Genomic DNA, 22,901 nt, shown 5'->3' on the forward strand with positions numbered 1-22,901 from the left:
ATCTTTGGCTCTATCTGCACTGGCACGGAAACTATGTTGGGCAACTCACTTTAAAACTTGATTTATACTAAAGTCATTTAGCTGGCTTGTGCAGTCCCAGCACAAGCATTCCACAAACTGTCTTCCACACTCTAGAAAATGGTTCTGTTTATGAAGCACTGGCTGGAGAAACTGATATGAAGCTATCTTTAAGAAGGTCCATGTTTAAAAATGGTTCTATTGCCAGGGTAGATAGATAGATTCTTAGACATACTTGAATCACAGAGTATGGAAGAATTGACAATGGCTGCAGCACAAGCAGCCCTGTAACTCTTACAATGCAGCTGCAACATACTTTTTCCAGAGAACCCACAGAGACACAGGTTTTTATTATTTAGTGTGATAGAAATGGCTGACCATTTCCAGGCTGTAGGCGGTGATATGGCATTTTAGAAGTTTCCCCTCTGTATTTTGATCTAAATGGAAATATTGCCCTCTAAATCAGGATGAAGTATATTGGCGAATTGGGTATTAAAATTGGCATTTCAGGCTGATTAAAACTTCCCCTCCCTCCCTCTGTTTCAGCAGTGTGCAGGGTAGAAGGGATCGGGACCCATATGTCAATGGTCTAGGATGGCCAGTGAAGGCTCCAACATCCCAAGTCCTGTGGTGCGACAGATTGACAAACAGTTTCTGATTTGCAGCATATGCCTGGAACGTTACAAGAACCCCAAAGTACTTCCCTGTCTGCACACTTTCTGTGAGAGGTAAGAGCTGTTTTTTCCCCATTTGTGGTTCATGGTTTTTCTTTCTTTTTAGTTATTACAGTGCATACCCACAAACCTACAATTATCTTCAACCAGCAATATACCTTCTGTCTATCTAGGTCATCCTGAAGCATGATCCTAAATTAAAGATTAGGGAGGTGAACTGGCATTATTCATATTGGGCAGTAAGCAGGAGACAGCAACAGAATATCTGCAATCCCAAATTTTTATTTTTATAAATGAATTTTGTATGCTTTTCCCTTCTTTCACTCCACCGTCCCCTTCTGGTTTTGCCTTGTTAAAAAGAGCCAGGACCAAACATAGTTATTGCTCTATAAGTTAGAGTATGTCTAAACTTCAAAGACAGGTGTGTTCTTAACTGGGGTTAGCTAACCAGCATTGTCTAGCTTGGGTTAAAATAGCAGAGGAGACCTAGCAACTTGGGTTAGCAGCTTGAGTTCAAGTCTATAGGGCTGTCTTTAGCTCTCTAAATCCAGCTAAAATACCTGCACGTAAAAGGCTTCTGGTTAAAGGCGAAGAACTGTTCCTGAAGGAATCTTAGAGATACTTCAGAGATACAGTGGGCCTGATTCTATATTTTCAATGGCTTTACAGTGAGTAACTCTATTAAAGTCCATGACGTTTTTTGATTTACACGGGAATGAGAAGAGAATCAGGTCAATGATATTTTAAAATCCATTGTCCTTTTCATTTCCTGTGGTTCTATAAGATGTTATTTCTGAATGACAAATATATTGGGAGGGGAATGGCCTTTGCTTGTAACAGTACTGAAGGTTCTGTATCTCCTAGACTGCTATAGATTTTAGAGACCTTAAAGCCTGATTCCAATCTCATTTATACCACTGTAAATTAGAAGTAAATCAATAAAGCTAATAAAGGGAGTTACACCAGCATGAAAATGGTGTGCCATCAGAATCAAGCCCTTAGATTAACAGTGTCCGTTTTATATTGATTAGTCTATTATTAGAAGCAATAAAAAATGTTGTTGATTTATTAAGTAGAGAAATAATGATTCCATTCTTGAATGTCCAACTTTTCGACATGCCATATTAAAATATTGACTCATAATTAACTATCATTCTTTCAGTGTAGGTAATGCTTGGTATGTAAAAAAATTTCTCTCAGAAAGGAAATCTGAAAATATATCTGACTTCCACTTTTGCTCTGTTGACTGTCTCTCCAATGCAGCTAGCAATATTTTAGAATTATATTTTACACCAAATTGAGGCGAGAAGGAAAAAGTGGTTTTTGAAAAGTCAGTTTAAAAAATACAGTTTGGAGTCCTTTGTTTGACCCAGGAGATTTAGCTTGTGGTAGACTTTCTTATTTTACATACAGAACTGTTGGAGAATTAAAGTCAAATGGTACTTCATGTGAATTTATAGTTCAGGTGTTAAACATCACTTTCTAGCTTGATTTGCAGTGGGTATTACCAATAACATTGAAGTATAAGATTTTCAGTTTTGTGTGGGTGAAGAGCAAAATAGTTTGTGGCACGTAGTGGTTGCTTTCCACAGCGAGCCAAATAAAATGGCTGAGGGCCTTTGTAGAAGACAATTAGCATGAAATCCTGGCTTCACAGAAGTCCAAGTCAAAGCTCCCATTGGTTTTATTGGGAACTGGATTTGGCCCTAAAATATTAAAACCAAAGATTAAAATTGAACAAGGAGAATTGTATGGGAAAGACAGCAGCTTAGCCAACAGATATCAATTAAAAAGACACAAACTCTTGAAGGAGCTTATATTTGTCCTATCAGATCAGATCAAATCCAGTCTCCTGCATTCTTTGTGTGTAGGAGTAAGATGTATGAGTGGGAGGAAAGATTAGAGAAGAAATTCCTTCCTGACCATCATGATGGCTAGCTTTTACCCTTGCTATGCAAACTACAGCTGTTGCTGGTTAAAAATGATTTTCTTTAAAAAACAAAAGAAGTATCGGGAGCATAAGCTTTCGTGGGTAAGAACCTCACTTCACTGGAAGAAGTGAGGTTCTTACCCACGAAAGCTTATGCTCCCGATACTTCTGTTAGTCTTAAAGGTGCCACAGAACCCTCTGTTGCTTTTTACAGATTCAGACTAACACGGCTACCCCTCTGATACTTTAAAAAACAAAATACCTTCTAAGAGATCTTGGATTTTGATGCTACTTTCTGTTTTCAATCTTTCCTCACAATAGGTGCTTGCAGAATTACATTCCAGCCCACAGTTTAACCCTTTCTTGCCCAGTGTGCCGCCAGACCTCCATTCTGCCAGAGAAAGGGGTTTCTGCACTCCAGAACAACTTCTTTATCACTAACCTGATGGATGTCCTGCAGCGAACACCAGAAAATAGCATTGAAGAGTCCTCCATCTTGGAGACTGTCACAGCTGTTGCTGCAGGAAAACCTCTCTCCTGCCCCAACCATGATGGAAATGTAAGTGAAATGATTTCAGGTAATGCATGCTAAACTAATCACCCTAGCTTATAACAATGATGGTTTTTCAGATAGCAGGGATAATGAGAACCATAGCAGTTCTCTCTCTCTGATATTCATCTCAACAAGGTTAAGAAACTTGTTTTAAAGGAACAGTACTAGAGCAGACTGCCTATTCATTAATAGGTGGGTTAAAGCATCTTATTATATTCAGGATATTCTTTTCTTACTGCTCAGCGCAGTTGCTATTGTCTCTATACTTGCTTACCTGCTTGTTTTCTAGAGCACAGTAAAAACACTGTCAAATTTACAGGGCCTGTTGTGCCAATGTCCCCTTTCTGGTCTCTCTGAATGCCCTCCTTCAGGTGTTAGGTCTTGTGCCTTTACCTCTTCCAGGGTAGAATTCTGCAAATCCGCCACTTTTAGGCTCGGCCCTGGGATACAGTACCCAGTACACCAACCCTCAAGAGTTTGCAGAAAAGTGGCTTATCTTGTTTTTCCTTACAATCCCCTTTTAAAATTCATTCAGGAAACATTCCAGGAACAGTGTCAACACACAGTTTTCATAAACTACTACAGAGCAACTCTGATTCCATGTCAGTCATACAATTTCCAAGTGTTTCATTGAACCTGGTTTGGAACATGAATGTTCCAACTCTTCTTATTTCTTAGCCTGTTTCTGAAGCATAAAAAGGCCATGTTGCAAACCTTGCCCTTCTTGTGTTATAAGATGAGTGCTGTGCCTGTTCTATAAGCCAAGAAATTTGTGACAAAATTTCAAGGCAATTTTTGAGGATTGTTTTATGTGACTCAGTTTTGGTACTGGTATAATAGAAACAGTCACTCTATAATACCAGCATCCATCAGATAAAATAACAATTGCTTACCCTTCCATTATTGATCTGCTAGCTTGATCCAGATTGGCTTGGAAAACAGACCTATTGTGTGCTTCAACTAATGAAAAAACATAGATTTTAAAAAGTATACTGTATTTCTGTGTATACACTGGTTACTGACCAAAGTTTCCATTCTTATTTTACACTTTTAATGATGATTTCTCCAGCAAACTGAATAGCAGGCAACCCCCTTTTGTATAGTTATAGTGACTATATGGTTGTGAAATATAGGAAAATTCAAAAAACAAGATGTTATCTAGCTTGCCATCCTTTATATTATGCCTTACTAGGGAGAAGTTTAGACTGTTAAGACTGGCCAAGGGAGGAGCTTATTAAAATTTGAGACCGGGTTAATTATTTTGAATGGTCAGTATTGTCATCTCAGAGGTATTTAGTCTTAAATGATGGCATATTGGGGTATGGGGAGAATACCTTCAGCAGCCGCCTCTTTGCAAAGAAGCATAATGGCTGTGACATACCAAGGTACAATCTAGACTAATGAGTAGCTGTATCACCCCGCGCTGCAACCTTGAGTACCTTACAGTGTTTTTGTGTGTAACTGCAGCCCGCCAGCCACACTTAGGCTACGCTCTGGCTCTCACCAGCCTTGGTTATACTGCATGGTGTCCCCAACTCACCCCCAGTCTCAGATTCTCTCTCTCTGCCCCCACCCCACCCCTGAATGCATGTCTTGTACTGTTCAGCTATCTCCTTGACAGTACTAATATGGTAAATCCACTATTCCTTTAAGGGAATAATGTCATCTTATTATCTTAAATAGCTAGTCAGGCACTTCCATTTAAACACACACTGGATTAGATAAAAGAGCAAAACAAGTCTATTAACTACAAAGAGGGATTTTAAGTGAGTGCAAGTAATGAGGCATACAAGTCAGAAATGGTTACAAGAAAAATAAAGATAAGACATTTACTAATGCCTAACTTAACAAACTATAGTAGATTCAAGCAAAGGTTTTCACCATATATGTCAGCAGATTAGTGACCAAACTCTTGGGCCGGTCAGGACCTCTCTTCCCAGAGTCCAACAAATGCTTCCTTTGTCTCGTTAGGTATAGTGAATATAATGGGCAAAGAGAAAGAGGGGTGCCTTGGTGTTTTGTCCCTCCTTTTTATAGTTTGTCCCCCTCTTGAAAAACATTTCCAGCTGGGCACTAGGAGACAAAGAGTTTATGTGGAAGGATGGTCCCTGCTTGTTTTTTTGTCACCTGTTTGAGCTTCCTTTTTTTCCCCTCCCTGCTTGATGACTTTGTTTACTATTGAAATGCAAACTAAGCCGAGCACACAAACCTTTGTTTAGGACAGACCTGTTTCCCAAATTTCTGTTTCGGCTCGCTGTGGGGTTTGTAATGTATGTTAATAAAATCATAGAGGGGAAATCTTATAACTTCACATACAATGTTGCCACACGTATTTTATAAGAACAGTACTGACCAGCAAATTATGAGTTTTCACAAGATCCCTTACAAGGCATACTTTGTACAAAAAAGATTACAATGGAGTGTAGGGTGTGAAACAGACGTGTATTCTGTCACAGTGGCATGCAAATAATGCATCCTGAGAGCTGAGGAGACCACACTGGACAGTAGCCCAGCTTATGCCTTTTTAAAAAGTTGCAGGCTTCCACCTGTCTCTTCCATATTTCAGCGTCTCTGTTCTGTTTCTCTGAGAGAAATATAAATACCCATATGTAATTTTAAAAATGATTTTGAACACCACTACTCTTTGTGATGGTGGTTTAGTGTCCATTTTCCCCTGGCCTACACATCACAATTTTGATTACCTTTCAACAAATTCCACCTGTATAAGCCAGTCTCCTGCATTAGTTTGTTGAAAGGAAAGATTTAGAGCATCCTGAACTGGGCACTTTTTATAATTTTCATTTTGGTGAAACAAGTGAGAACTGGGACTGGCTGGGCAAAAAGACTGGAACAAGGAGTCAGGGAGTGGTGGATTAGGGCTGGCTGGGCAAGGGAACTGGGATGAAAAGCCTGAGGAGCAGAGACTGGGGGTAGGTAGACAATGGGACTGGGATAAGGAGCCAGGGATAAGGATGAGACAGAACTGGGACAGGGACATGTTGGAGGGGACAGGGCAGAAGGGCCAAGCTTAGGGAGAACATGTAGAAGACACTGGGCCTGCTAGTGTATGTTCCCTTCCAGAGCCTGGAATAAAGCTCAAGATTCCTGAATTTCACCATTCCTTTCTTATCAGCAAATATCTCTGAAACCCACTGGTCAAGTGTGTGTCTCATCCTCCTCTAGTGCTGGTCCACATGAAAGATGACAACCTACTATTGCTGTCAGTTACTCTGTTAGCTCAAGTGACAGAAGTCTATGTGGTCAATCTAATGATTCCAGCCCTGAGGTTGTCAATATGATGCCACCTGATAGAATTTCTGTTTTTTCAGTTTGCTTTTTTAAAAAACCTAGGAGATTATACACAAAGAACTATGTTAGAAAGAATATAAAGGTTGCAAATTCAAGCACCCAAAAGTTAGGAAATGCCAGAATTAAGGTTGCCTGTGCGACCTTAATTAGGTTCTTTATGTGTAAAGACTATCATGATGTTTAACTTCATAACGCATAATGATACTATTTTTTCCCACAAGTTCCCTGCCTCATTCAGTGCCCTGGATGGATCTGTTTTGGGATGAATCGTGGTTGTGCAGTGATTGACGCTGCTTTCTGTAGGACATTTGTTGCAGACATCAGAACTTGTGTAGTGAAAGGAGGGCATCATGGTTAAGCAGCTGAATGATACCCTGGAGAACTGGATTCTATCCTTTCCTCTGCCACAGAGTTCCTATGTGATGCCCAGCAAATCGGTGAAACCAACCTTTTTGAAAAGTGGTCATTTACTTGTGTATTCCAAATTTTTTTGGGCACCTAATTTGAGATTATGGAGTCTGATCTGCAGAATCGCTGCGCACTCATAGCTGCAACTGAGGTCAATGGGACTTGTGCTTTGAACACATAAAGTGCTATATAATGCTAAGTACTCTGAAAAAAACAGGTCCTAGGAATCTCAAATTAATGTTTGTGCAGCACTTGTATACTGTAGAGATGAGCACTATAGGAAAACCCATGGTGATTCTGGCCAGGGTTTTTAGTGTGCAATAAATAAGGCATGGGATGGTACACTGATCAACGAGAATAAAACAAAAGATTGAATTGTTTCTCATTAAGTGAGCACTGTCCATCCTGTGCACTGAAGGAGGCAGGGGTCTTGTGGAAAAAATAGCATGTGATCATGAAATTAAAGACTATCCTAATGCACAGATATAAGGTGGGGACTGAATTAAGTTTACACAGGCAACCCTAATTCAGGCATTTCCTAACTCTTGAGTGTTTGACTTTGCAGTCTTCATGTTCTGGTAACCTAGTTTTTGTGTGTGTAATTATTATTATTTGTCAGTATTGTAATAACCCATTGGAATTCCAGTTACGGACCAGGATCCCATTGTGCTAGATGCTGTACAAACAAGACCATCCCTGTTCCAAAGAGCTTAACATCTAAATTCGATTTCTGTAGTTATTCTTACCTCTTGTGGGAGTAAGTTCTATAATTGAGGTCCAGGTACTGTGAAAGTTCTGTCTCTGGTATTCATGAGGCTCCTCCTATTAGCTAATTATTCCACTGGTCCATGGAAACATACTGGTAGCTGTGATGGGAGGTCAGGTGGTAGGGCCAATCCCACGATGAACTCTATCAGAAGAGAGATCCTGAACAAGGCTAATAACTGGGAAGCCAGACTTGAAAGCGGCACACCAGGGTGATGTGTCCACTGTAATCTGTGTTGCTAAGCAAACAAGCTGCTGCATTTTGTTGCATTTGGAGCTTTTCCAGGGTGTTAGTTTCTGGACATAAGTTTCTATAAATGAACCTAGATCTTATGATTACTTGGATCACTATGGTGAGATCTGTGGCTAGTTGCAGATGGAAGTGGGCATCTTGTGCTGCCATTGCTAATTTGGGTATCCAATGTATCCAAATGTATTGAGCAGTCCCAAAGACTTTTGAGGGCTGCCGACCAACATAACATAACTATGTGAGTGTAAATGCCCTAGATGATTCAGAATGTTACAGCGAGAGTAAACTTTCCAGAATGCTTCTCTTTCTACCAGCATCAACTCTCTCTCTCTCGTCTGGGCTCAGCTTTAGCAAACTGCTCTTCATTTGGGTGCTGACTTCAGCTAGCCAGTGAGTAAACTAGGGGATGATGCTCACATTGGAGAGCAGTGATCAGGAACTGGCTGTCATCTGCATTCTGTTGGCATTTCAGCCCATGTTGTTTCACCTGCTATCCCAGAAGCTTTATATAAATGTTAAATAATATGGGGAGGAGGACTGAGCTTTGTGGGAGTCCATATGCTAGGCCTTTGGTAGTAGGGTTCCCAACTTTGGTTGGATGAATTCCTGGAGGTCTCATCACATGACATTATCTTTAATTAAATGTTAATCTTTAATTCCTGGAGACTCCAGGACAATCCTGGAGGGTTGGAAACACTATTTGGTAGTTGCCATAATGACCTTCTGAATTCAGTCTAAAGGGAAGGACCTCAGCCGTTTTAGAGCATTTCTGTTCACCCATGCATCTTCTGCAAGAAGGTACAGGAATATATAGTGATAAAATGTATCATTTGCTGCAGAGAGGTGCAACAGAATGAGTATGGCTGCTCTCCCTTTATCTATGAACAGCAAGAGCTCATCCAGCAGAACAAAAAGTGCTGTCTCATGCCCTGACTGAGACTAATTCAAGATATTGGCTGTTTTTTTGCTAGTCTCTCATTTAACTGGCTTACAAAAGGGAAGTTAGATGCTGGGCAGTAATTTGCACAGTCTCTAGTATTGAATAATGGAATCTTTAGAATTGATTAGTTTATTGCATGTGTCCAGGAATGGGGGGGGATGTTTGTTAAATGTCCATACCTCATTTTAGAGGGGAAAATCTCTGTTAGTAGGTCAGAGTCCCAGATGTTCCATACTCCCTTGCTCCCAAACAGATGTTGCTCCTGCTTCACAGAGCTTCTCATTTCTTCATTCTCCATTGGTAACAGCTAGAACCCATGAAAACTGGTAAAGACTTCGGTGAAGAGTCTCCTTTAGGCTAGATGAGAATGAATGGAGTGAATCTGTGACAGTCAGGTGATGTTACAGGGCACTGAAAGTGCATTTGACAGCCGTAGAGAAACATGCTGAGGGCTAAATGTGAGATTTGAGAGAAGATGGAACTTTGGGCAGGGGGGGAGGTAGGGAGACATTAGGTAAACATGGTTATGTATTTGTGCCACAGTTGTAGGAATGGGCAGTCACGTCTCCATTAACCCCTCTCTTCCTACTGTTTATTACCTTTTTCATTATAGGTTTGGTATTGCATTGGAGGTCATACCATTGTGTTTTTAGTGGGAGGGAAAACACACATTTGATACATTGCATTTAAATATTACCAGACTTTGTATTTTTAGTTCGGAAATCCAAATATATTTTTATTTTATGGAAGTAATTTTTCATCGCTCCAGTGATGCTGGATTAAGTGCACAAAAATCCCCTTGACTAAAATCAGATAAACACTGGTGTGTGGGAGGGAGGTCAAAACTGTTTCACTGGCTTGGTGCCTGATTTTAGCTTAACCTTCTTCAGTCCTTGTAAATTCTATGATCTCTCTGCCTGTGTGCCACTTAATCTAACCCCTCTCATTTTGCAACTTATTTATATCCCTCTATTAATTTTTTTTAAACAAATCCTTTGACGTGACATCTTTGTCATGTGCTCCCTTGTGATAAGAGAAACTCAGTCTTATATGTCAGAGACTATTTCCTGTGTTTGAACTATGAATAGGTGCTTCCTCACACTTTAAATTAGGACAATAGGTCATATATACTGTAAAACTTTCAAACCTGAGTGCATAAAGTTTGACTCCTACATTATATTTAGACACTGAGATAAGAGTGGCTTTATTTCAAAGGTGCTGAACACCTGCAACTTCCATTGAGAATAGGAGTCAAACTTTAGGCACTAAGGTTTGAAGATTTTGGCCTAGGATCATAGAAGTTAGAAATGAGAGAAAATTATTAGATCATCAAATTCATTTTCTTGCAACTGCAGCATATAGTCCTATGCTAGAGAATGTGAGCTGTTAAATTGATACTACACTTGCTGTTTATATAGAAGACCAAAAGGAAGTGACATGTCAATGTGCATATACCAGAGCCTGTCTAGAACAGAAGAATTTACTGTAAACTTGTGTGGATGCTACTTGCTACTGTACTGTCTGCTTAAAAATTCACTTATCCCTTGATGCTCACAAGAAGTGTGTTTAGTGTAACATTAAAATCCTTGTCATTCCACCATCCTTTGTACTTCCCCGTATGCCACTTATTTATGTATTTCATTAGACTGTAATCTCTATTATTGTGTACTATCCAGTGTTCAGTGCTGTCATAAATATAAAGGGAAGGGTAACAACCTTTATGTATGCAGTAATATCAAATCCCTCCTGGCCAGAGGTACAGAATCACTTACCTGTAAGGGGTTAATCAGTTCAATTAACCTAGTTGGCACCTGACCAGAAGGACCAAAGGGGAAAGAAGATACTTTCAAATCTGGGGGGGGGGAGGTTTTGTTTGTGCTCTTTGTTTTGTTCCCTCTCGGGACAAAGAGAGAGACCAAGCAGGTAACCCAGCTCCTACTGAAATGATGCATCTAAAATTACAGAAATGGTAAGTAGTAGCAAGGAAATGCACTAGATTATCTTTTGTTTTAGCTTGTGAATTTTCCCTGTGCTAAGAGGGAGATTTATTCCTATTTTGTAACTTTGAAGTTGAGCCTAGAGGGGAATCCTCTGTGTTTTTAAATCTTTTTATTACCCTGTAAAATTACCTTCCATCCTGATTTTACAGAGGTGCTTCTTTTACTTTTTTCTTGATTATAAAGTTCTTCTTTTAAGAACCTGATTGGCTTTTAGTGTCCTAAAAACCCAAGGGTAGGGTCTGGTCTGTCCTCACTTTGTTAACTTATTGGTTGGTATATTATTCTCAAGCCTCCCCAGGAAAGGGGGTGAAAGGGCTTGGGGGGGGGGGAGATAGGGCTCCAAGTGGCCCCTCCCTGAATGTTTGTTTAAATCACTTGGTGGTGGCAGCAATACCGTCCAAGGAAAAGAATTTGTGCCTTGGGGAAGTTTTAACCTAAGCTGATGGAATATAAGCTTAGGGGGTCTTTCATGTGGGTCCCTACATCTGTAACCCAGAGTTCAGAGTGGGGCAGGAACCCTGACAAGTGCATTGTTGAGGCTAAAGAAATAGTGTATGTCAGGGTTACCACTCTTATGAAGAATCTAAACAGCTGAGGTCATTACTGAGAGGTAAGAGCTTTTTGTCTCAAGGGGAGCATTTAGGATACTAGCTGATATTTAACTTAGCTGGAGAGACACAATATTAGAATTCAGATACTTTTGTCTGTTTTGGTTGAATTGAAAAGATATGTAAGGTTTTGGTGTGTTGTCTGTGCGTTGCATATTTGTTTTTTTTTAAAACTCCACTGTAACCTTGTAAACCTTTTTAAAAATTATTTAAAGCTTTACCTACTACATATGTGCAATAATAGGTAAATGTTGGTACAACAAAAGTCAGTACTGCTAGGTTTGCTGTACAGTGTATTGCTGCTTTAATTCAACTGTACACAAGATCAGTGAATGGAAAAAATTAAACGCAATACAACTTTGATTATCCTAATATAAATGTGGAGAAGTGAATTTTTTGACTACTGATCATCTTTTCCATATAACAGATGTCAGGTGGCATAATAGCTGGGAGCTTGGGATAAATGTGGTCTTACTGTAAGAAATTATTTATCTCAAGAGTACATATCTACTTCACTGTACAGATTAACATGTTGCTATAAGTGTCAAATGATGGTAGCCAACATACTTAGAGGCTTAAAAGCACCTCATTGTGCTGGCATAAGATTGGATGGTTTTAAGGTGGAGTCAGTGGGTGAGTCTTTCAAAAGCACTTAGCATTGGTTTAACTCTGATCTCATTACAGCCAATGGTAAAAACTCTCACTGACTTCAGTGAAAGCAGAGTTGGGCCAATGCTGATTGCTTTAGAATATCCGGTCCAATAAGATCCATTCAAGATTGCTTCCACTTGGAAACCAGAGGTTTGATCACATGTTTTCTCAATATATTTTGCAAGAACTTTCAGAATGCAAAGTTGTCATCAGCAAAAAAGCTCATGTGATAATCCTGTTCAGAAAAAAAAAAACATCCAACAGCACAGTGGTTCTCAACCAGGGGTATGTTTATACCTGGGGGTACTCAGTGGTCTTCCAGGGGGTATATCAACTCAGCTAGATATTTGCCTAGTTTTACAACAGGCTACATAAAAAGCACTAGTGAAGTGAGTACAAACTAAAATTTCATATGGACAATGACTTGTTTGTACTGTTCTATATACTATACACTGAAAAATAATTTATTTTTTTTATAAGTATGTGGTAAAAATGAGAAAGTAAGCAATTTTTCAGTAATAGCGTGCTGAGACACTTGTATTTTTTTTATGTCGGATTTTGTAAGCAAGTAGTTTTTAAGTGAGGTGAAACTTGGGGGTATGCAAGACAAATCAGACTCCTGAAAGGGGTACAGTAGTCTGAAAAGGTTGAGAGCCATTGCAGTAGCATGTCTGTAGTTAGGACTAAATACAAAAGAACAAAATATTAAAATTGTTAGCAGGTTAAAAGATGCTAGACAAAATCTGGGGAAATCAGTTTCTAGGCAGGATTGACTTTAAACTAAGCCTAAATTGCATAGAAAGTAACTTCCCCCCCCCCCTTTCATTTGCCGTGAAACTGTCTAGATTGTGTCATATCAAAATGAAAGATGATTCAGTGAAAACATTTAAAATATGTCTGAGGCAAAGGGGATTGCTCCTAGGGAGCCATATAGATGTTCTCTTTAGACCACAGCCACTCTTGCTATTCAGGTTTTATGTGATTCTTTGGTATTGGAACAAGGAGAGAGAAGATTAGCCAGGATTTATTTTTCTATATGCCAGCAGGAGGTCTTTGGACAAACTGGAGCACATGTTCTAAATTGTTCCAGTCAAGATCTCAAATGTAGGTTTGCAGCAGCACATCAGGGTGCATTATACTGTATTAAAAAGGGATAATTCAATGTAATGCAGTAAAAATATGTATTTTAATTAGGGCTGTCAAGGAATTAAAAAAATAAATCGCAATTAATTGCACTGTTAATAATGCAATTTATTTACATATTTTTGGATGTTTTCTACATTTTCAAATATATTGATTTCAATTACAACACAGAACACAAAGTGTACAGTGCTCTTTATAATTTTTATTACAAATATTTGCACTGTAAAACGTAAGAAATATTTTTCAATTCACCTAATACAAGTACTGCAGTGCAATCTCTCTTTGGCCTGGGCTACACTACGAGTTTAGGTCGAATTTAGCAGCATTAAATCGAATTAACCCTGCACCCGTCCACACAATGAAGCCATTTTTGTCGACATAAAGGGCTCTTAAAATCGATTTCTGTACTCCTCCCCGACAAGGGGAGTAGCGCTGAAATCGACATTGCCGGTTCGAATTAGGGTTAGCGTGGACGCAATTCGACGGTATTGGTCTCCAGGAGCTTTCCCACAGTGCACCATTGTGACCACTCTGGACAGCAATCTGAACTCGATGCACTGGCCAGGTAGACAGGAAAAGCCCCGTGAATTTTTGAATTTCATTTCCTGTTTCCCCAGCGTGCAGAGTTGATCAGCACAGGTAACCATGCAGAGCTCATCAGCACAGGTGACCATGCAGTCCCAGAATCGAAAAAGAGCTCCAACATGGACCATATGGGAGGTACTGGATCTGATCGCTGTATGGGGAGACGAATCCGTGCTATCAGAACTCCATTCCAAAAGACGGAATGCCAAAACATTTAAAAAAATCTCCAAGGCCGTGATGGACAGACTATAGGCTGAGCAAGTGCAGGATGGTGGTTCACTCTACTTCCCTGTAAGCCAACCGCCCTCCCCTCCCCTCCCCTCTTTGATCTCTGCTTGCAGAGGCAATAAAGTCAGTGTTTCAAATTCATGCATTCTTTATTACTTCATCACACAAATGGGGGGATAACTGCCAAGGTAGCCCGGGAGGGGTGGGGGAGGAGGGAAGCAACGGGTGGGGTTGTGGTATGGGCACCCCCTAGAATGGCATGCAGCTCATCATTTCTGCGGGATGTCTGGGGCTCTGACCCGGAGCGGCGGCTTGCATCTGTGGTTCTTTAGTTGGCTTGCCTGATATTCTAGGCAGCACTGAATCTCTATTAGACAAAACTTAAAGAAGAGAATGACCTGGGGAGTCATTCCCATTTTTGTCTAGGCGCCCCCGACCGATCTCACGGAGGCCGGCCAGGAGCACCCATGACAGCAGCAGATAGTACAGTATGACTGGTAACCATCTTTGCCAACTTGCAAGGCAGCAGACGGTACAGTATGACTGGTAACAGTCTTTGCTAACTTGCAAAGGCAAGGAGCTGCAGCTGCTGCTGTGTAGCACTGTAGTACTGCATCTGTCAGCAGCATCCAGTAGACGTACGGTGACAGTGGGGGGAAAAAAGGCTGAATGGGCTCCATGCTTGCCGTGCTATGGCGTCTGCTCGGGCAATCCAGGGAAAAGGGCGCAAAATGATTGTCTGCCGTTGCTTTCATGGAGGGGGGGTTGACGGAGGACATTTACCCATAACCACCCGTGACAAATTTTTGGCCCCATCAGGCATTGGGAGTTCAACCCAGAATTCCAATGGGCAGTGGGGACTGCGGGAACTGTGGGATAGCTACCACAGTGCACCGCTCCGAAAGTCGACGCTTGCCACGGTTCTATGGACGCACACCGCCGAATTAATGTGCTTAGTGTGGACGCATGCACTCGACTTTATACAATCTGTTCCCAAAAATCGACTTCTGTAAAATCGGAGTAATTTCATAGTGTAGACATATCCTTTATCATAAAAGTTGAACTTACAAATGTAGAATTATGTACAAAAAATAACTGCACTCAAAAATAAAACCATGTAAAACTTTAAAGCCTACAAGTCCACTCTGTCCCACTTCTTGGTCAGTCAATTGCTCAGACAAACCAGTTTGTTTACACTTGCAGGAGATAATGCTACCCACTCCTTAATTACGATGTCACCTGAAAATGAGAACAGGTATTTGCATGGCACTGTTGTAGCTGGCATCGCAAGATATTTCCGTGCTAAAGATTCATATGTCTCTTTATGCTTCAACCACCATTCCAGAGGACATGCATCCATGCTGATGATGGGTTCTGCTCGATAACGATCCAAAGTAGTGCGGACCGATGCGTGTTCATTTTCATCATCTGAGTCAGATGCAACCAGCAGAAGGCTGATTTTTTTTTTTTCTTTGGTGGTTGAGGTTCTGTAGTTTCTGCATCGGAGTGTTGCTCTTTTAAGACTTCTGAAAGCATGCTCCACACCCCGTCCCTTTCAGGTTTTTGGAAGGCACTTCAGATTTTTAAACCTTGGGTCGAATGCTGTAGCCATCTTTAGAAATCTCACATTGGTACTTTCTTTGTGTTTTGTCAAAACTGCAGTGAAAGTGTTCTTAAAATGAACAACATGCGCTGGGTCATTGTCCGAGACTGCTATAACATGAAATATATGGCAGAATGCAGGTAAAACAGAGCAGGAGACATACAATTTCCCCCAAGGAGTTCAGTCACAAATTTAATTAATGCATTTTTTTTAACAAGCATAATCCGCATGGAAGCATGTCCTCTGGAATGGTGGCCAAAGCATGAAGGGGCATATGAATGTTTAGCATATCTGGCACGTAAATACCTTGCAATGCTGGCTATAAAAGTGCCATGCGAATGCCTGTTCTCACTTTCAGGTGACATTGTCAATAAGAAGCAGGCAGCATTATCTCCCATAAATGTAAAGAAACTTGTTTGTCTTAACGATTGGCTCAGTAGACTGAGTGGACTTACAGACTCTAAAGTTTTACACTGTTTTGTTTTTGAGTGCAGTTATGTAACAAACAATTTCTCATTTGTAAATTGCACTTTCACGATAAAGAGATTGCACTACAGTACTTGTATGAGGTGAATTGAAAAATACTTTTTCTTTTGTTTGCCATTTTTACAGTGCAAATATTTGTAATAAATATAAAGTGAGTACTGTACACTTTGCTTTCTGTGTTGTCATTGAAATGTATAAAAACATCCAAAAATATTTAATTTCAATTGGTAGTCGAGGGTTTAACAGTTTAATTAAAACTGTGATTAATCACGATTTATTTTTTGAGTTAATCGCGTGAGTTAACTGCGATTAATCGACAGCCCTAATTTTAATCATTGTATCTAATGACAAAAAAATTAAATCACTAAAGAGTTTTTTGTAAAGTCTCTTAAATATAATAGTCAAATAAGTAAGAAACAGAGAGTTAACAACATCTTGACAGTGATGTAGAATAAGGCAAAGGAAATGAAGTGCATGACCATATGGCAAAGACTTTCAGAGTTGTCTAAAGTCTGATATTTATTTTTCTTCATTGTTGTTAATTTCAGTTACTTCACAACCATGAATGTCTCCAGCCTTTGTTACATTTCTTTTGTCTTAATCCTATTGTCACCTTGAGACTGAACCTCTTGCTGATGTTTATCAGTAAAGTGGCAACTCTCCATGCGTGAAGAAACACCATCTCGATTCAAAGGGCCTCATCCTGGGAGGTGCTGAGCTCCCTGAATTCCCAGTGAATTCAGTGGGGGCTGATGGTGCTCACCACCTTTCAGGTTTGCATGACTGAACCTTAATTTGTAAATTCTACATATTTCTCCCCCCCCCGCTTTTATACTCTACCTAATACTCTCTTTTCCAGCTGCTCTTCTGTCTTCTCTTTTCTGTAAAATAGTTTCCATGAGCTACCAACAAATAAATAAACCCTTGTCATCTGTGTTGTCCACATCTTGGGGGTGGAGACAAGAGAAGCTTATTAGGGGAAAATACTAACTAATTCTCTTATCAGATAAAAAACTTTCATCTTTTACCTCACTAATTCTCAGGACCTTGCTAGTTACTTTGTGCAACTCCTATAGAACTTCCTTGGCTCATGTGAACATAGCTGACTCACTCTTCCTCTCACAGACTTCTTGGTGTCAACATACTCCGTGCAGATGGCTCTGTTTAAGAGTTCTGAGTGCCAAAAACATGGGCCTAATTGCATGTGAAGCTGACACTGTTTGGAATTCACGAGTGTGCCGCCAGCTTCTCCCTTTGACACACATTCTAGGAGTTTCTTTATATTTTTTAATAAATCTGACATTCCTTGTATACATACTCACTCTCTGTTTGGAAGTGTATTATGGTATCATTTCAACTAACCTATAGGTTTTAAACGTAGGACTTGTCTGTTCCTTGTCCTTTTGTGAATATATGCAGCTTCTGGCGCATATCCTAGCAAATGTAACAATCAGGTTTGTCTCTAAATAGAATGCAAACATTGCACTGGCAGTGTAACAGGTTGAAACGTTCTTTCCCTTTATAAATGTAGATCACTACTTCAATCAGATCCCCACCTGAGATTATAATGATTTTAGGGGATTGGAAATGGGATATGGAGCTTTTCCCTTTTTGATCATTGGCTCAGATATGATCCAGGTCAGTAGCAAATGACGGTCATGTTTGGTGATCTCAGTCTCCAGTTGCGACATTATGGAAAACCTTGCTTGGCAGTCTCAGCAAAGAGGCTATGGATGAATTGGCACCAAGACTAAAGTGATCTGGTTTTCAATGGTGGATCATTCCATCGCTGAATGGAGACACATTGTTATCTATTGTTACGCAGTGTCAGGTGAGTGTTAAAGCTAGCTGCTGCTGTATTGGTATTCAGTTTCCAGAGCTGATCTGATGTTTCTTACTAAATTCATTTAAAGCAGTTGCATTTGGTAGTTTGAAATAAATCAATGGCAATATCAGCTTTTAAGGAGTATCACAAATTTTAAAACAGCCACTTTCTTAAACACTTATGCGTTGTGCCAGGCTATAGTCTCAGGATTTGGAGAATGTATTCAAAACATCCTTCCTGTAGCCTAAGAGATGCTGCAAGTGATGCTGTTGCTGCAATGTTAAATTTAGAACTGCACTCTCTTGCACCAGGTGATGGAATTTTACTGCCAATCTTGTGAGACAGCCATGTGCCGGGAATGTACAGAGGGAGAACATGCAGAACACCCCACTGTACCTCTCAAGGATGTGGTAGAACAACACAAGGCTTCACTACAAGTCCAGCTGGATGCTGTCAACAAAAGGTACACAAGTTATTCTGGCTCCACCATGACATACTTCTGTGCATTAGGTGATTGGTCAAGCTATTATTGAAACTGCTGTCTTAATCAGTTCACACTGCCCCTTGTGGAACTGTTAGGTCATCCAACAGGATCCCCTGACTTGTTTTCCTTTACAATGTGGTTTTGACTAACATTTTTGAATATTAATATTTTAGCAATTTTTTAAAATGAACTTGGTCATCATGAAGGTGATGGACCAAATACACTCGATTCCCCTGGTCACAGAGTAGGAAGCTGCTTATACAAGCTTCTATATACAGCTCTGAATGTTTACCTCACTGTTCCAGTCCTGGATCCCTTGAGGAGAGATGAAGCATAATAATCCTGCTCAGTTGTATGGTGTGTTACTCATTTAGTTGAACTAAGATTGTAAGAAAAAATACTTTTAAAAGTCCCAGTTCTTAGGAAGATGGAAAGAGTCTGAGTCTTACGGGTAGAACACTGGCCTGGAACTCAAGAGAACTGGGTTCAGTTCCCAGCATAACCACGAACTTCCTGTGTTGCATTGGGCAACTGTGCATCAGTCCTCCACCTGTAAAACGGGAGTAATACTTACCTGCCTCACAGAGATGTGGTTGGTTGTGAGGAAAAAAATCTATTAATGACTGTGATGCACTCCAATACAATAGAACCTCAGATACGAACTGACTGGCCAACCACACACCTTGTTTGGAACCAGACGTATGCAATCAGACAGCAGCAGAGACCGACCCCCCCAAAAAAAGGCAAATACAGTACAGTGCTGTGTTTAAATGTAAACTACCAAAAAAAAAAAGGAAAGCTTTTAAAATTTGACAAGATGAGGAAACTGTTACTGTGCTTGTTTAACTTAAATTAATATGGTTAAAAGCAGCATTTTTCTTCAGCAGAGTAAAGTTTCAAAGCTGTATTAAGTCAAAAGTTTACAGCTGAACATTGAAAGAACAACCACAATGTTTCATTCATATTTACAAACATTTCAAAGTTAAGAACAACCTCCATTCCTGAGGTGTTCCTAATTCTGAGGTTCTTCTGTACTACAGAGAAGAGGATCAAAAAAATAGCTAGGTATCTTCTGCATGGTAGAGGCCAGGTCTTGTTTATGCACCCTAAGGTACATACCTTCCAAGGAAGGGGTGTAGAATGCTGGGGAGAAAAATATTTGGTATGCGCATTTAGACACAGAACACATGAATGATACTTGATCTTTAAAAATATATTAGAACTTTTTGGGAAATAGTGAAAGATGTGGGAAAGTTCCAGTTTCCCCCTTCCCCACCCCTACAGAAGCATGAATGACTGTCTATCCTTAAAAGTCCTCCTTGGTGGAACTCCATCAGGTTCAATGGAGTTCCACCAGAGAGGATTTTGGCCCTAGAATGTCATTGATAATGCACCAATCTTTTGGTTTTGTTTTAAAAAGGTTAAACGACTATACTGTAAGTAGGGGTGCCAGGAGCGGCGCCAGGGTTTTTGGCGCCCTAGACGGGGGTCCTTCCGCGCTCCCGGTCGTTGTCGGCAATTCTGCAGCGGGGGGGTCCTTCTGCGCTCCCGGTCTTTGGGGCACTTCGGCGGCGGGTCCCGAAGCGAGTGAAGGACCCGCCGAAGACCCAGAGCGCAGAAGGACCCTCCGCCACCGAATTGCCGCCAAGGGCGGCAAAATGCCGCCCCCCCAAATCCTGGTGCCCTAGGCGACCGCCTAGGTCGCCTAAATGGAAGCGCCAGCCCTGAGGGTTGCCAACCTTCCAGGATTGTCCTGGAATTTCCAGGAATTAAAGATGAATCTTTAATGTCATGTAATGAAATCTCAGGAATACATCCAACCCAAATTGGCAACCCTAACTGTAATAAAAGGAGCAGAATTCTGTTGAAAAATACTGCCTTTAAAAACCACATGGGAATGGGATTGTTTCATCACAGGATTTTAGGAACAAGGGACAAGACAATGTTTTTTGAGATGCCAATCGTAATTTATTTCCTCCACAGACTTCCAGAGATAGATTCTGCACTTCACTTCATATCTGAAATTATACGTCAGTTAGCCAACCAAAAGGCTAGCATTGTAGATGACATTCATTCCACTTTTGATGAACTACAGAAGACTTTAAATGTGCGAAAGAGTGTGTTGCTTATGGAACTGGAAGTGAATTATGGCCTTAAACACAAAGTAAGAGATGTGTTCTTTTTCCAGTGACAGTTATTAATTTAATAAGCCAATTCTTATAAGGGTGCATGATGCCAGCAGGTCAAATAATTGTCCAGCTTTGCTGAAAGGAGGACAGGAGACACTGGATGTGGTTTAATGAGGCTGCAACTTTATTCTTAACTGTCTGGGAATACCCATCAGGTAAAAGCATACCGTGCAGGTAATTCCATGATCATTTCAATTTATACCCAGGGGCTTCTATCAGCCCACCCTCTGCTGGAACCTTACCCTCTCTTCTGCTCCCACTCCACGAATGAGGGTTAAGGTAGGCTATAAAAGAAGTGGGGTGTTGGCTCCCTGTTGTGTCATTCATAAGAGCCCCAACCCCCCATTTCTGCTCTTAACAAATACCTCCTTTAAATCCTTTACCAGTCCATTTATCTGATCACTGTATCCCTTCCCTATAGAGTAGCACCCCATGTGAGCATAATGAGTTGCAACATCATAGCCTAACTCCTGTTCTGTGTTCACTCGCAGCTAACTTCCCACTCCCCCCAACCCACTGTGGGGAAGGCAACCACCCCGTCCCCCCGGCACACACACACATACTTTGCCTAGGCCAATCTGGCAGTGAGGGAAGAATTCCTTCCCAGCCCCCCAGCCCCCCCTGAGAAAAAAACAACTAGCGCAGTGTTCACAGTGAATCCTGACCAAACCTGGTATTTTGCCACTTCCATGGGTGGGAAGGTGGGTACTGCTCCACTTGGTCCCGGTAAAAGAGGACTTCTCCTACTCAGCATGTACTTATATAATTTCCCCTCTCTTCTGGTCAATGGGGAGGAATGGGTCCGTGTCCTCACACTGACCTGCTTTGAGGCTGCAAAATCACTCTATCTCTTTCTGTCGCTCAAAGAGGTACATACCTTTCTCCAGCAAGCTAGACAATGGCCCTCCACCACTTAGTGTGCAATGCAGCCATTATGTCTGATATCACATTTTCTTTAGTTTGGAAAGTTTCCACAAAGCATATATTCTCATACTTTCCTTTAAAGGTACACTTTCAGGTCATTTTAGATTCTGTAAAATCTAGGGGGGGTTGTATAAGCAAACACTAGAAGGAATGTTTTAATGAAATTTATTTTAAAACAGTGACTAGAAACAGTTTACTTTGAAATACTTCAGAGAAGGGTTATTCATTTTAAACCCAAATATTCCAGCATCCTGCTAATGTACAGTGTGAATATTAAAAATGAAATTGACTACAAGTACACTATAAACAAAAGTGAATTGACCAGAATATTGCAGTTATCCAAGCTGACAGGCATATTTCTTTTTAAATATTTGAAATATGTTATACATGTGAGTTATGGTGAGGTTGAATATTTTCCTTCTGTGTAATGACAGAAAAAATATTTGGAATATAATGATTTTAAGCTATAGATGCAAATTGGTTTTCTCCATAGTTGTGGATTATTCCTCTTACTGTGCAGCAAGTTACAGCCACATGTGGCTCCTAGTCAGATTGGGACTGATCGCTAGCTATAATATCTGTTTAGCTCAGCATGTCCTAGAATAAAGGATAGATAGAAAAAAACGTGTGGAGTTTTTTGTAGGGAAGTAAAGAATTTTAAGATCACAAAATGATTTGTAATTATGTTGCTGCCTGTTCATATCAATAGCAAATATTCCTGAATTTTGTGCAGTGGGTGGGGAACAGCAGTAAACTCTGTAAAATTCCTGGACAAAATACTTTAAAGTGAAGTTAAGATTAATGGTACATGTCAATAATTTAAAGGTAAAAATTCTTAAAAGAACATGGTATAGAAGTAGGTATATAAAGTCCAGGCTAATTCTAAATTTAGATTAGATGTACAAGAAGCTGTAACATTTGTAAGTATAAACATTCACATCGATGGTAGACAAATTACCTTAATTCTGCCCCGTAGAGATGCCAGCCTGCTACAGTCCCATCTTTATGCTTGAAATATTGAAAATGTGCACAATTTTTCTTACATTTTCACTACAATATATCAAAAAGTTGGACTTTTTGTATTTGATTAAATCCCTCTATTTTTAGGGTGTCACAATTCAGGAATCCTTTTCCAATTCATTTCAAATTTGTAAAATATAATATTTCTGCCTTTTGTTTCCAGAGCTCACTTACCAATTCTGAGGTTGATATGACTTTGTGGATTTTAGAGCAAGGGCTAAAATTGAGTGTATAATGGATACTCTGTTGCAACCTTAAGTATGAAGTGGCTACTTAAAATCCACCAAAATTTCAGGCTACCTTCTCTG

At 40.2% G+C, this 22,901-nt stretch overlaps 1 protein-coding gene across 6 annotated transcripts in view; it reads left to right on the top strand.

Annotated features, from left to right (window-relative positions):
• Positions 1 to 22,901, top strand: part of TRIM2 (tripartite motif containing 2) — a 92,063-nt gene that overhangs the window by 35,880 nt on the left and 33,282 nt on the right. For 3 of the 6 annotated variants that reach the window (XM_065404559.1, XM_065404560.1, XM_065404562.1), the window contains exons 2-5: positions 565 to 746; positions 2,944 to 3,181; positions 18,288 to 18,439; positions 20,444 to 20,624. In XM_065404559.1, the coding sequence (XP_065260631.1) occupies positions 613 to 746; positions 2,944 to 3,181; positions 18,288 to 18,439; positions 20,444 to 20,624 (705 nt within the window). In that variant the 5' untranslated portion in view covers positions 565 to 612. Of the gene's footprint in view, positions 1 to 564; positions 747 to 2,943; positions 3,182 to 17,715; positions 17,790 to 18,287; positions 18,440 to 20,443; positions 20,625 to 22,901 lie in introns of those variants that run through there. The other 3 variants (XM_065404561.1, XM_065404563.1, XM_065404564.1) reach the window with 2 other exon arrangements.

The sequence above is a fragment of the Emys orbicularis genome, chromosome 5 (genome assembly GCF_028017835.1).
Source record: "Emys orbicularis isolate rEmyOrb1 chromosome 5, rEmyOrb1.hap1, whole genome shotgun sequence".
NCBI classification, from domain to species: domain Eukaryota; kingdom Metazoa; phylum Chordata; order Testudines; family Emydidae; genus Emys; species Emys orbicularis.